The following is a 13,889-nucleotide window of genomic DNA, read 5'->3' as shown; positions in this document are numbered from 1 at the left end:
GAGGGGCCTTTGGAGACCGGAGCCTCCTCGGTAGGGGATCTTGAGCACTTTTCCTGGCAGCACCTGTGGCCAGCAGCCCGCAGACACTGCCCTTTCAGTGCCCAGTCCAGAGGTGNCGGATCCATCCAGCTCCCAGCCAGACTCAGCCCCTCCCGGACCTCTGCCCACCCCCCACCAGCCCAGAGGCATGGGCTGTGTGTGTGTCTGTGTGTGTGTCCAGAGCAAACTGTTCACTTTTTCAAATATATTAGAAAAAAGTTTCTCATGGAGGCTGCTCCTGGCAGGACTGAGGTTTCTTTGGGGGCAGAGGTGGCAGTGGCCACTCTAGGACCCCTCCCCGCCGACACGTCCTAGATGACGTTCTCAAATAGCTGCATGGAGCTCATGATGTTCTCGTCCTGTGTGGAGAGAGAAGGATGAGACAGACCTGGTCAGACCCTGGGCGGGCAGGGCGGGACCGTGCCCGAGTTGGTCCTACCTAGAGCAGACTCTCACCAGGGACTCGGGACCCTGCGGTGACCACTCTGTCTCACTGGGTGAAGGGGCAGCTGGTCAGGCACAGCTGTCTTCAGCCCCACGACCTGACTGCAAGCCCGTCTGGGGGGCTGCTGTCTCACCGATGGACACAGTTCCCCAGCTCTACTCAGATGGAGGCTGGGGGCACCTGAGAGGCCACTCTGGAGTGACGCAGATGGCCGAGGCTAGTAGAGGCACATGTCCTGCTCCCGGTCATGCACAAGGGTGCTCTGCAGAGCAAGGTCGCCGGCAATGCCGGGGGAGGCTCCAGGTGCCTTTGTGACAGCGTGACCCTGTCCTGAGGGTCAAGGGCCCAATCATCCTCCTGTCGGCCCACATCTGTCCCCTCGGATATGAGGTACTATAAGGCCATCTAAAGGATGGGGAGCCCATGGGCTGTGGGCTGGCACGGAGCAGGTGGCAAAGGGATGGGCCCAGGCACAAGTGTGAACGTGGGGTCTGGAGGTCGGGAGGAGCTCAGGGACTGGCTGGGGCAGGACCCTGGGTGTCCTCAGCTCCTGAGGCCACCTACCTTCTGACAGGTCTCCAGGAACTCATCAATGGTCACCACGCCATCCTGATTCCGGTCCATTTTCTGTAACCCAATCCATGCCCTCAGTGAGTCTGTGGGTCACCTCCATCCCAGCCTGTCCCATCTATCTCCTACCCTGGATCCAGGCCACGTCATGTGCCCTCCCTGGCTACTTTGTGGCACAGCTGCCCTCTCTGGCATCTCCACAGTCTGCTCCCCACACCCAGCCACTTCCTAGCACCTTTCTCAGGCTTACACTTCCCAGAACGCCTCCCCAGGCTCATCTGACCCCCTTACCTCCCTGACAGCCAGCCAGGGCAGATGGAGCAACTGAGGCACAGGATGGGCCACCAGCCAATGGGAGGTGGAAGCTTCCGCACCTTTAGTCCTCACGGACACACAACAAAGGCACCACAACCCCACTCTCACAGAGGTTTTCTGGAGGAGCTGGGAGAGCTCTTGGAAGGCACCAGAACACTGGGCTGGTATGTCAGCCGCTCTGCAATCCACAAGCCCTGGCTTGCCCTGAGATGAGGTTCAGTGGATGGGGTGTGTGGGTGCCAATTTACCCTCCTTGTGGGGGAGTGGGGCTCAGAGAGGGGAGTGGCTTGCTCAGGGCTGTCCTAAGAGGAGGAGCCCCTCCCTTCTCTGGCTGCCCTGGCCCTCCAGGCCCAGGGCTGGTGCACTCACCTGGAAGAACCTCTCCACATGCTCCAGAGGTGCATCCTCTCGTAGGATTGGGTAGGTGTGGCGGCCCATCATGTCATAGATGGACTTCATGATGGCCAGCATCTCCTGGAGAGGGGCCAGAGGCGCAGGCATGAGCCTGGCTGCAAGGATGTAAGGGGTGTACCAGGGCCCAAGGGGAGGGGCTGCCCCAGAGGGCAGAGGGCACAGCCAGGGTAGCAGTGCGTGAGCGGTCAGGGTATTCCAGCTGGAGAGAGACGAGCTCACCCCTATCTCGTCTGTTCAGTGCAAGCCTCTGAGTCTCCAGAAGCTTGAGACAGATTTTGGTGTCCTGTCTCCCAAGTTTGAAATTGGAGTGACTGTTTCACGTAAAGAAAAAAAATGTTTGGGCAAAACAAAACCGGGGTGTAGATTTGGGTGGTGAGGGCGCCCACCTGCCTTAAGGGTCCACACTGCCCCCTTGACTGGGGGGAGCCAAGGCCCACCCCTCCTACCTCCCCGTCCCTAGCTTCTCCACTTGTGTGTCCCTCAGGACCTCCCTGTAAGAAAGAACGATCTGAGAATACTTGTTGAACTGGTGAGGGGCACACCAGCTCCCTGCACCCCGCCGCACCCAGGTCTTCAGTCCCCTCCAGGGCTGAGCTGCGAGCCATGTCTTTGAACAGGAAAGGGAGACAGGACAGCCAGGGGAGCAGGAGAGTGGAGGGAAGAGGCTGGGGGTGTGGAGCAGTAGAGAGGAAGAGGGCCAGACGGCCACGACCCTCAACTGGCCCGTACCTCTTTGGTGATGTAGCCATCCTTATTAATGTCATAGAGATTAAAGGCCCACTTGAGCTTCTCGTGGACTGTTCCTCGCAGGAGGATGGAGAGGCCAACCACAAAGTCCTGTGGAGGGAGGGGAGGGTGAGGATTTTATTTCTAATCTGCTGTGTGCCTTCACACCTCTATAGGTGAGGAGCCTTCATTACAGAGCAGGCAGATGATGTCCATTAGGTAAACACAGTGTGAGTGTCTGCGTGTGTGTGTGTGTGTGTGTGTGTGTGTTGTGGGGATGGCATGGTGGCTGGTGCTTATCTTCTCAAAGATATTCAAATACATGGTGTCTTACACCCACTTAATGCATGGCTACTGAAAGAGAAGATCTGGGAGTGCTCTTTTAAAAAAGGGGAATGTTCTACTTTTAGTTTACCAAGTATCTGCATGTCAAGATGCTTGAAGACTTATGGGTTAGGGGCACCTGGGTGGCTCAGTCAATTAAGCATCTGACTTTGGCTCAGGTCATGATCTCACAGCTCATTAGTTCCAGCCCAGCATTGGGCTCTGTGTGGACAGCTCAGAGCCTGAAGCCTGCTTCGGATTCTGTGTCTCCCTCTCTCTCTCCCCCTCCCAGGCTCACACTCGGTCTCTGTCTCTCAAAAATAAATAAATGTTAAAAAAAAATTTTTAAAAAAGAGAAAACTTATGGCTCAAAAGCTAAACTAACACTGCTCAGCTTTGGGGTCATGACATACTTATGTGCTGCAATCACCTATGACGTGTGACAGATAATTTATTACCATGTTATAAGACATGAACGTTCCAGTGGCTTCTGTGAGAAAACTCCAACTGCTCCTGACAGTTGGTGGAAAGCAAACCCTTCCTTCCATTTCCCAGAAGGCTTGCAGGTCGAGCCTTCTCTGCCTCACAGGGTCCTTCCAGGTTATTTTGAAAGAAGGGAGCAGAGAAGGGCTATCCCGGAACAGGAAGTGGAGGATGGCAGATGTGGGGGGAGGGGGCAGTTACCATTCAAACATTAGATCTTCTATATCTGAAGAGGCCTGTACCACGAGAAAGAGAGGCTAAGGGGAACAGAGAAAAGCAATTTGGAAGAAACAAAAAGTATTCCAGGAGTTAAAAATGTAACAAAAGTTACTAGAAGTGAGGGCTGGAAATCTGGCACCCCTAAAGTAAGAACAGGAATAATTGACAACGAGAAAGAGCTCTTGGGAACTAAAAATAGGAAAGCAAAATGACAGACTCGGAAGAAGGTTTGGAAGAGCAAGCGGAATCTTCCATGAAGTCGTGTGAAAAGGCAAAAGAGCCAGAAGGCAGAAAAGAGAACGAGAGGTCCACCAGAGAGGAGTCAAGGCCTGCACGCCAGGAGTTCCCAGGAGAACTGAGGAAATGGAGGAAAGCAGGTTAGAGAAGACAAAGGACTCCCCAGAACGGAAGGCGGGAGTGTCCAGGCCTGGCCGAGGCCGAGCACATGACACACGTGTGCATGGAAACAGCCCACGGTGTTGCCCGTGGGTACAGGTCTTGATGGCATTTCAGTAGGCTGGGCGCAAGAAGAGGGTCTTACAAGCTTCCAGAGAGAAAAACAGAACAAAATGGACAAGATCCTGTACATAGGGTCAGGGTCGGGCGGGTTTTGCCTCTGGAAGCAACACTGCAGGCAAGAAGTGAGGCCACCACCGCTGGGAAGGAGGGCAACTCCCCGCTAGCTTTGCTCCTATATGGTGTATCGAGCAAGAGGGACAACAGAATGAAGATGCTTCCAGACATCCACAGGCTCAAAAGTTACGTCCCACATAGCTTTCCTAGGAAGCTGCTGGAAGCTGTGCCCTTGAGAAGACAGAATAAAGCAAGGGAGAGGGAGATGAAGAGTTCCAGAACCAGGAGACCCAACTTGGGGGAAAGGGGACGAGGTGGAGCCACTCGGAGGCTGGGGGGGCCCCTCTGGAGACTGGAGGATGCCTGGAGTTGAATTAATGATGAGGTCACAGACCCCAGACCCCAGGCAACTGAAAAACCAGGACCACTGTTTACCAGAGGCAAAAGAAGAATGTGTGGAAAAGAAAAACATAATCTATTCACCAGAAGGCTGACCCGGGCATCAGATTCATGTCCTCAGAGTCACCACAGTCTTTGTCCCACCTAAATCCTAACATTCTGGAAAGCCAAGGGATGGGAAAGGTGTTTGTGCATGGGAGACCCAGCTCCTCATCCCCACAGCAGAGATTGAGTGGTCTAAAGCTGGGCAGCCAGTGGGGCACCTGGGTGGCTGAGTCAGTTAAACATCCGACTTCGGCTCAAGTCATGATCTCATGGTTCGTGGGTTTGAGCCCCGCGTTGGGCTCTGTGCTGACAGCTCAGAGCCTGGAGCCTGCCTCACATTCTGTGTCTCCCTCTCTCTGTGCCCCTTCTCCACTTGCGCTCTCTCTCTCTCTCAAGAATAAATAATAATAATAAAAAAAAATTTTTTTAACTGGGCAGCCAGGAAACAGCAACAAGCGTACTACGGGGAGACATAGAAAGAAATGGTGCCAATCCTCTAAAGCAGCAGAAGGTGTCTAAAGCCTCGCAGGGGTGTGGGTGGGTGCTTGACGGCTGGTTTTCCAGAACACACCCCGTAAATCTACTGGACTCTCAAAGCCTGGTGTGTATAAGTGAAGAAATTGAAAACGTTTAAGGAGAAAGGCAATAGTTCTTACATGCCCAGGTTTGGGGAATAATCACTGAGGCTAGCGCATGACTTAGTGAGGAGCCAAAGCGTCCCTGAAATCACGTCACTGGGGTCTGACAGGCTTTTCCAGTGGGAGGTGAGGGCGCGGAGCCCCACTGGAGGCAGCAGGGAATGGCACGTCGTGCACAGGGCCCCATTCTAGTGCGGGCCACAGGAGGGCGCTGGCAACACTGTCCTCCAGTCTTGTCTGCACACACCCAGGCCTGCGGTGTAGAAGGCCTCCTCAGCCACAACCCCACAACCGAGGAATGTCTCCGTTCAGTGTCCCTAAGTGTGTGGGTAGAGCAGTGGTGACGGTACCCACAGGGAGATGAGTGGGAATGCCCTCCGGGAGACCATCCCTCCTCCACAACACACAGGTGACCTCATGTCCGGCCAGCGCACGTTGGAGTAACGTCATCGTTCTAAATTTCCAGCCCCAGGGCACCCGGGGAGCTCAGTGGGTTAAGCCTCTGACTCTTGATCTCGGCTCTGGTCATGATCTCACGGTTCATGGGATGGAGCGCCGCACAGGGCTCAGCGCTGACAGTGTGGAGCCTGCTTGGGATCCTCTCTCTCCCTCTCTCTGCCCCTCTCCCACTTGCGCTCTCTCTCTCTCTCACACACAACATAAATAAACATTTATTAATTTCCAGCCCCACACAGCACAATCTCATGCGGAACCATCACCGGTTCTAACTCCTTGATCTTAACTCCGTGGCATACGACGCCCATCACATCTGTGGCTCCTGCTCTGAGGCTGTCCCTGAGGCCGAGCGCCGGGAGCTGAGGGTCTCCACACTGGCACAGTGACACGCAGAGGCCTCGGTTTCCAGGCTAAGACACCTTGGGTGCACACGAGGGGTATCCAGTAGCGCACATAGCAGGGGCTCAGCCAGAGGGTAGGATTACAGGGGTGCAGGCATGAGCTAGTAACTATAACTCTGGTTACAGCGGTCGCAGGTGGCTTGGCCAACAAATGGCACAGGGAGTGGGTTACTGCAGGGGGAGATAAGGGAGACGCAGCCGCACCTTCCTCCAGACACACAACTGGCCCTAACTGTCCAAAGGAGCAGCCGCGTGCTGGTACACAAGTGGGTTGAATGAAAAAGGCCTTGGAGGCACAGACGGTGGTGGCCCCTCGTGATGTATGCACATGACCTCTGCCTGGGCGAGGAGGCCAACGCCAGGCTCCCTCCTGTGGGTAAATCTCAGAGGATCCAAGAGGAACAGAGCAGCGGGCAGACCCTGACGTGGGAGGCAGGGCCACTGCTCCCGCTTGGCCAGGATGAGGTTTGCTTGTGTGTTTCGTTTCCTGGTACTCTTTTTGGTGGAGGTAAGGAAGTTACAGATTTTATCATATCGATAAACTTTAATTAATATGTGTCTTGTCTCTCAAAAATATTTTTAAAAAAAGGATTGGGATCATTAAAAATATCAATAAGCTGGCCTGACTTTCTGTTTTCTATTTTTTTTTAAGTTTATTTATTTATTTTGAGAGAGACAGAGAGAAACAGAGAGCGAGTCAGAGGGACAGAGAGAGAGAGAGAGAGAGAGAGAGAGAGAGAGAGAGACTCCCAAGCAGGCTCTGCACTGTCAGCAGGGAACCTGATGTGGGGCTTGAACTCACAAAACTGTGAGATCATGACCTGAGCAGGAACCAAGAGTCAGAGGCTTAACCGACTGAGCCCCCAAGGCTCCCCCTGACTTTCTGTTTTAAGGGCACATTGAAAGATTCAGTATGACGCAGTGAGGGGGGATGAGAGTCACTCCCACCTCTCAAGATCCTTCCAGCCAAGGGTACCCAGGACTAGGCTCTGCTGATTGGAAGGTCCCTGGGGACACAAGTGCCCTCCTCTCTTCCTGAAAAAGCTTTCCTAGAGCAGAACACTTTAGTCAAGAAGGTCCTTAAGATTAAGTAAACACTCCAATATGAAACTAGAGGAAGGGATCTCACAGCAGAGAAGCAGGCGGAAGGCCCCGGAGGACGTCAGTGATGCGGCACCGGGGGATGTCAGTGACGCAGGACCTCCTGAGAAGGTGCCTGACAAGAGGGGCTTCAGCACCAGTGCCCCAGCCCAGCCGCCAACAGCACACCCCACAATGACCCGCCACCTACCTCCTTAAAGGGGCCACAAGACCCTTCCCTTAGGGGGTCGAGAGCAAATGCGATGGGAGGGAGGGTGATGGAGACCTTCCTGCCACCCACCCCTCACTGGGCCCCTGGTGAGCTGTTTGATCACCTGATTTCCGAATGAGAAAAACTATCTCACAAAGCCCTGCTTGGGTCCATTACATGACTGCTTTCTCACATTTTATTCCCAGAACTCTCAGGTGCCCCTTCAAGGATACACAAGTGACTGGTCATGGGAGGCGGGGGAGGATGATCAATTTCTCCTGTGTACCTTCGTAATGCTGGGGTTTTTTCTGTGGGCAGGTATTGCTTGAAAATAAAAAATGACGGCACTGTAGGTTTACACAGGCACTAGCCCCAAGGAGGTGGCCTAGAGGGGGTGGGGCGCCTGCGGTCACAGGGCAAGTCTGTGGCCTGGGGCCGCCCCACCCGGTCTGCCCCTGTGTCAGTGTGCCGGCCGACTGGCAGCATAAAAATAAACTGAGCGGCATTACCGACAGGTTATTATTACACCCCGGCTCGTCCAGGGGCTTTCTGAGCCCGGCCTGCTCATTCCTCTGCTTTCCTGTCAGCTGTCCTTGGCCCTGGAAACCGAGCAGGGTGGTTATCGATCAGGCCCGGCTCTCAGCAAGGTTCTCCTCTCCAAAGAGGTTTCAGCTTTTCGCCTGCAGCTATTTTTAGGGGCCTGGGCTCCGTGGACCGGGCGTCTCTCAAATGGTCCCGTGTGGCCGGCCTCGGTGGAGCCCACTGCAAGGCCTTCCTGGGGGGCAGGTGTGTGAGGCAGGCACACCTCGCTTCCCTCGGCTCAGGCTGGGTGCTCCCCCTGTTTTTTGGGCAAGGGGTAAATTCTGGGGCTGGGTGCCTGAAACCCGGCCATTAGCCATTAGCGCAGACCCCTGAGTTAATCCTCAGCCTCTTTTCAAATGCAAATTCACATTGCAGGTGTCTGAGAAGGTCCCTTGGCTTGGCAGCGCTGGAATGGGAACAAAGGCTGAGTGAGAATAGGGTGACCAGACTGTCCCTAACCTCAGTTAGGCCCAGGGCCACCTGAGCACAGTCTGCTCATTCTCTGGATGACACACTGGATCGTTTACACCCGGGATCATGTTTGGGCCACAGAAAGGCCTGGGAGGGTGGCACCCTAGGAGGCAACACCCTGCCCCGCCCCCCTCCCCCGTGGGCTACTGGGGCAATGGGGACCTACCTCAAAGCGGATGGCCCCGTTCCCATCGGCGTCAAAGGCGTTGAAGAGGAAGTGTGCATAAGTGGTGGCATCTGGGGAGAGCAAGGGCGAGGGCTGGGGTGTGTCGCCAGGAAGGCCTCCTGGCTGCAGTGCCTCTGGCAGGCAAAGGGGAGGCGAGGATCCCTCCCCCTTTAAAAGTGACACCCACTGTTTGTAGAGTTGCCATGGGGAGGGGGGCTTGGAAGAGCCAGGGTGTCGGGCCTCACACTCACCTCCCTGAGGGAAGAACTGCGAGTAAATGAGTTTGAAGGTGTCTTCATCCACCAGGCCCGTGGGACACTCCTGCAGCGGGAAGTCACCCCCTCAGTGACCTCAGCCATCCCTAGTGTCCCACCCCAAATTCCAGAGGGCCTGGCCTTGCTCCTCCCTCTGGGGATACCTGCTGCTTGAGATACTGCTGGGCTCTACTGAGCTGGGAAAAGCCTGGCGGTGGGGCCCAGTGATGCAGGAGGGGGTGAGTGGGCGGGTGGCGGGTTGTCCCTTCATGCCAAGTCGGTCCCTCCATATGCTCCTCCCCTATGCCAGCATCGGAGACACACAGAATGGAAGATGGTGCCTTCAGAATACTGATTCCGGGACTTGGCCCACCCCCAGACAGCTCTCCCACAAAACCCGAGACCCATAAAGGCCCCTGGGATATTTGCTGTGCCTTGGAGGTTTTTAGATCTCCCCGGGTCAGGGTCCTTCCTGCCTGAGCCTGGGACAGGACGGCTAGGTGGGTCAGGGCCTCTCCCAAGGGGATGGGGAGCACTCACGTTCTTGAAGCCCCTGTAGAGGGACTGTAGCTCCTTCTTGGTGAACTTGGTCTGTGCCTGCAGCTGGTCCAGTCCCTCTGGCTGGTGGCGCACTGTAGACAGCTCCAGCTCACTGTCGCTGCTGTCTGGAAGGAGACACAGACCCGGGAGGGTGGAGCAAGTGCCCCTGCTCCTCCTCTTGCTCCAATGTGGGCACCAGGCCATGGGCTAAAGTAGGGGTGGAGGGACTCTCCTTACATGACTCCCAGGTATGGCCCACAGGCTGTGTGCACTGCACAAAGGGAGGGCCAATGGTGGAATGACATACTCAGGAGCTGTGTCTCATGGCTGCTCTGCTCCTCACATAGAGAAGGCTCTCCCCATTTGCCTCACCTGGAGCATGTCTACCCCCTCAGCCATATGTGGGATGGAGGGGGGGCGGGAGCTGGTCTGATCCTGGAGAGACACTGAACAAAGGGAGATGGGAGGAAAAAAGACAGCAAGACAAGCTCAAAGGACCCTCAGCCTTCAAGACCCAATTCCTGGACCACCTCCTCCATGCTGCCATCCTTGATTTCCCCCAGGAATGGGGAGGTCACCCCTCTTGGCCCATCTAGCCTAACATGCACTGATTGGCTGCATTGGTGTGAGGATGTCATTCACATCTGATAGGAGGTCAGATCTCAAGGGCCCATATAGGGCAGGGGCCAGACCTATCCTTCAATAATAACACACCAAAATGTTAATTAACCATGGTTACCTTTGCAGTGGGGAGAAAGGGGGTAAATTTCAGGTGATCTTTAATTTTTTATTTATGAGTTTTTAAAACATTTTTCTAATATCCTTTGGTATGCCATGCGTCACTTTTACAACACATAATAAAGCTACGGACTAAACAGCGCTGAGCACCTCCACCTTGCTGAGCAGCATGCTCACACAATTCTAGAACTTTCCACAGAAATGGGAAGCATGATCCCCACCCACAGCGCTGTCACCAGCCCTGGCCTCCCCTGGCCTCCTGCAAAGTGAAACAGTAAGCCCATGATGATCTCATAGCTGCTTGCTTGCTCCCATTGCAGGGTGAGTGCTGCGAGCCTCCCTGCATTGCTCGCTCTGTGCCCACAGACATGGAATACTGCCAACAGGAGCACCCTGAGCCCTGTGCAGGGCTACCCCATCCTGGGCCTCTCCCATGAGCACTGCTGGCTCTCACTGAGGGTGGCCCAGCACCCTGCAAAGGTGCCCAGCAATCAGGCTCTGTTGCCTTGGTCCATGCATGCGCCCAATCTCCAGGATAACTATTTCATAGCTTCCTTCTCTTTAAATTCCCAGTGCCTCCTCCCCCATCCTTACTCTCAGGTTGCTTCCTACATCACTGAGAAAACGGGGAAGCCACAGAAGAAAACTTCTCCAAGCTCCCACTCCCACATCTACCCGTCTGTATTGGCCCAAACATCCACTTTCCCTCCTTCTCTGGGAGCCAGCTGTCCTGGCTCCTGGTCAAGGCAAACCCTTCCGCGTGCAAAGTGGGTCCCAGACCCTCTCACTGTCTCAGGCATTTGACTGCAGTAAGTCTCCCCACTCTTTCCTCTTTCCTCATCATCTGTTTTTCTCTCCCTTCTGGATCATTCCCGCCACCACGTGGACATACTATTAAATCTGGCAATCCTTAGTCAAATTTAGAATCTCAGCCAGCTAAGAAGACTGTACAGTGATGTTCATGGCAATAGTATTTTTGATCGGGGAGTTGGAGGCATCCCAGGGGTCCATCACAGGCAGGATGGGTGGGCACAACGTGGAGGGTGTACCCCGGGGAGAACCATGCAGTGGGTAAACAGGGAACACAGCAGCATAAACGGATATTAAAAATTGGTTGCTTACTTCAGCTAAGAGGTAGACATCTCAGAATGGATGAAAAAGCAAGACCCGACTATATGCTACTTATAAAAAGGATACCCTTAAACTCAAAGCCATGTATGTAAAATATAAGAGGGGAAAGGAATAAGAAACCTGGTGTGGCTATATTAATAATAGGAAAAGTAGACTTCAAGGCAAAAGGTACTACTAGAGACAAAGAAGAACATTTTATAATGATACAAGGATTAATTCATCAGGAAGATAGAGCAATATAAAATATATACATATACCTAGTAACAACTTTAAATACCTGAAAAAAAATTCAAACTAAAGGGAAAAACAGATAAACCACAATTACAGTTGAAGTATTTAACACCCTTTTCCAGTAAATGGTACAAAAAGGAAAGACACAAAAGATCTGAAAGACACTCTCAACCAATTTGATCAAATTAATATTTATAGAACTTTCTGCACAACAACTGTAGAATACATATTCTTTTCAGGAGCCAATCCTGTGGTTACCAAGATATACCAGATGCTGGAATAAAAAGCAAATTTCTGACCACAATGGTTATTAAATCAAGATCCCAAAAAACAAGATCAGTAAAAAATCCCAGATGCTTGGAAATTAAACAACACACTTCCAATTAACTCCTAATGTCAGAGAAGGAAAATCATAAGGAGAGTTTTGAAATATTTTGCACTGAATGATAACAAAAATATAGCATACCAAAAATTTCTGGATGTAGGTAAAGCTGTGTTTAGAGGGAAATTTATAGTTTTAAGTTGCTTTACTAGAAAGGAAGATAGGTGTAAAGTCAATGATAGAAACTTCTAGATCTAAGCTTTTCAGAATCCAGAAAAAGAAGAGCAAATTAAGCTTGAAGTTATTAGAAGAAAGGATATAATAAAAATAAGAGTAAAAATCATTGAAAAAGAAAACAGATAAACATGGAGGAAAACCCAATAAAGTTATTAAGTCATAGACTAGGAACACATATGTATGGTACATGAACCTTACATCTTATACAAAAATAAACTCAAAATGGAGTACAGATTTAAATATAAGACATAATTATAAATCTCCTAGAAGAAAAAAAACATAGGAGGAAATCTTTATGTCCTGGATTTAAGCAAAGAGTTCTTAGACATAACACCAATAGCATAATTCATAAAAGAAAGGTTGATAAATTGTACTTTTTAATAACAAGTAAAACTTTTGCTCAACATGAGATGCTATGAAATAAAATGGTAAACTCTAGACTGGGAAAAAATATTTACAAAGCATATAACTGATGAAGGATATCCAGATAATGGGAAGAACTCTCGAAACTCAACAGTAAGAAAACAACTCAAATTAATAAGTGGGCCAAGACTTGGTCAAACACTTCACCACAGAGGACATACCGATGGCAAATAAGCCCCATAAAAAGGTGTTGAACATGACCTGCAATTGTGGAAATACAAATTAAAACCACAAGGAAATACTACTCCACACCTCTTAGAATCATTTAACTAACAAATATTGACAATACCAAGTGCTGATAAGGATGTGGAGTAACAGGATTATCATTAGACTTTGCTGGCAGGAATGAAAAGGACACTGTCAGCCCAGAAACTACCAGCTTGGCAGTTTCTTACAAACGTACACTTACCATATGGCCCACAATTCCTACTCCTGGTCATTTACCCAAATGAGATGAAACCTTTTATAGTTGCACAATCACTTTAATGCAAATGTTTAGAGCAACTTCATTTACAATCACCCAAAGCTGGAAATAACCCCAATGTCCTTCAACCAGGGAATGGATAAACCGTCTGTGGTACATTCAGACAGTGGAATACCACTCAGCAATAAAAGTAAACAAGCTATTGATATACGCAGCAACATGGATGAACCTCAAATGCATTAGCTAAGTGAGCTAATCCAGACTCAAGAGGCTATGTAACGTATGACATCTGGAAATGGAAATCACAGGGAAAGACAATATATCAGTGGCTACAAAGGGCTGAGGAGCAAGGGATGTGTTGATGACCAAAAAAAAAAAAAAAGCAGCACTAGAGAATTTTTTGTGGTGATGGAATTGTTCTATATCTTGATTGTGGTAGTGGTTACATTATTACGCATTTGTCAAAATTCGTAGAACTGGGCACCAAAAAAGGGGACCTATATGTAGACTAGAAACATATTAAATAAAAACTAGAATAATTGCCGACAGGAGAAGGAAATGGGATAAAAGGGAAAAAAAAAAAAAACCCAAGGAGCACCAGGGTGGCTCAGTTGGTTAAGCGTCCGACTTCGGCTCAGGTCAGATCTCATGCTTTGTGGGTTTGAGCCCCACATCAGGCTCTGTGCTGTCTGCTCAGAGCCTGGAGCCTGTTTCGGATTCTGCGTCTCTCTCTCTCTCTCTGCCCCTCCCCCACTTATGCTCTGTCTCTCTCTGTCTCAAAAATAAATAAAGTATAAAAAAAATTTTTTTACATAAACAAAATAAGAAAGAGGCTTTCTTTTTGTTGTTGTTGTTAAGGAGGCTTCTCGCCCAGCGCAGAGCCCAACACTGAGTACAGAGCCCAACGCAGGGCTCATGACCCTGAGATCAAGGCCTGGGCTGAGATCGGGAGGCGAATGCTTAAAGACTGAGAGGGGTTTTAAATGGGTCAAGATTGATAATGTCTCATGAACTAAAGAATATGAATAACTT

At 51.1% G+C, this 13,889-nt stretch overlaps 1 protein-coding gene across 1 annotated transcript in view; it reads right to left on the bottom strand.

The window, feature by feature from the left end:
- Positions 1-229: 229 nt before the first annotated feature.
- Positions 230-13,889, bottom strand: part of KCNIP3 (potassium voltage-gated channel interacting protein 3) — a 63,940-nt gene continuing 50,280 nt past the window's right edge. The window contains exons 5-11 of the mRNA XM_077773499.1: positions 9,352-9,476; positions 8,809-8,878; positions 8,558-8,628; positions 2,513-2,620; positions 1,739-1,843; positions 1,049-1,111; positions 230-398 (exon numbers count right to left, since the gene is read on the bottom strand). Coding sequence (XP_077629625.1) covers positions 351-398; positions 1,049-1,111; positions 1,739-1,843; positions 2,513-2,620; positions 8,558-8,628; positions 8,809-8,878; positions 9,352-9,476 — 590 coding nt within the window. The 3' untranslated portion in view covers positions 230-350. The remainder of the gene's footprint in view (positions 399-1,048; positions 1,112-1,738; positions 1,844-2,512; positions 2,621-8,557; positions 8,629-8,808; positions 8,879-9,351; positions 9,477-13,889) is intronic.

The sequence above is a fragment of the Crocuta crocuta genome, unplaced genomic scaffold (assembly GCF_008692635.1).
Source record: "Crocuta crocuta isolate KB4526 unplaced genomic scaffold, BGI_CrCroc_1.0 scaffold67, whole genome shotgun sequence".
In the NCBI taxonomy this organism is placed as follows: Eukaryota; Metazoa; Chordata; class Mammalia; order Carnivora; family Hyaenidae; genus Crocuta; species Crocuta crocuta.
The sequence above is the reverse complement of the archived record's forward strand: the minus strand, read 5'-3'. Positions and strand labels throughout refer to the sequence as shown.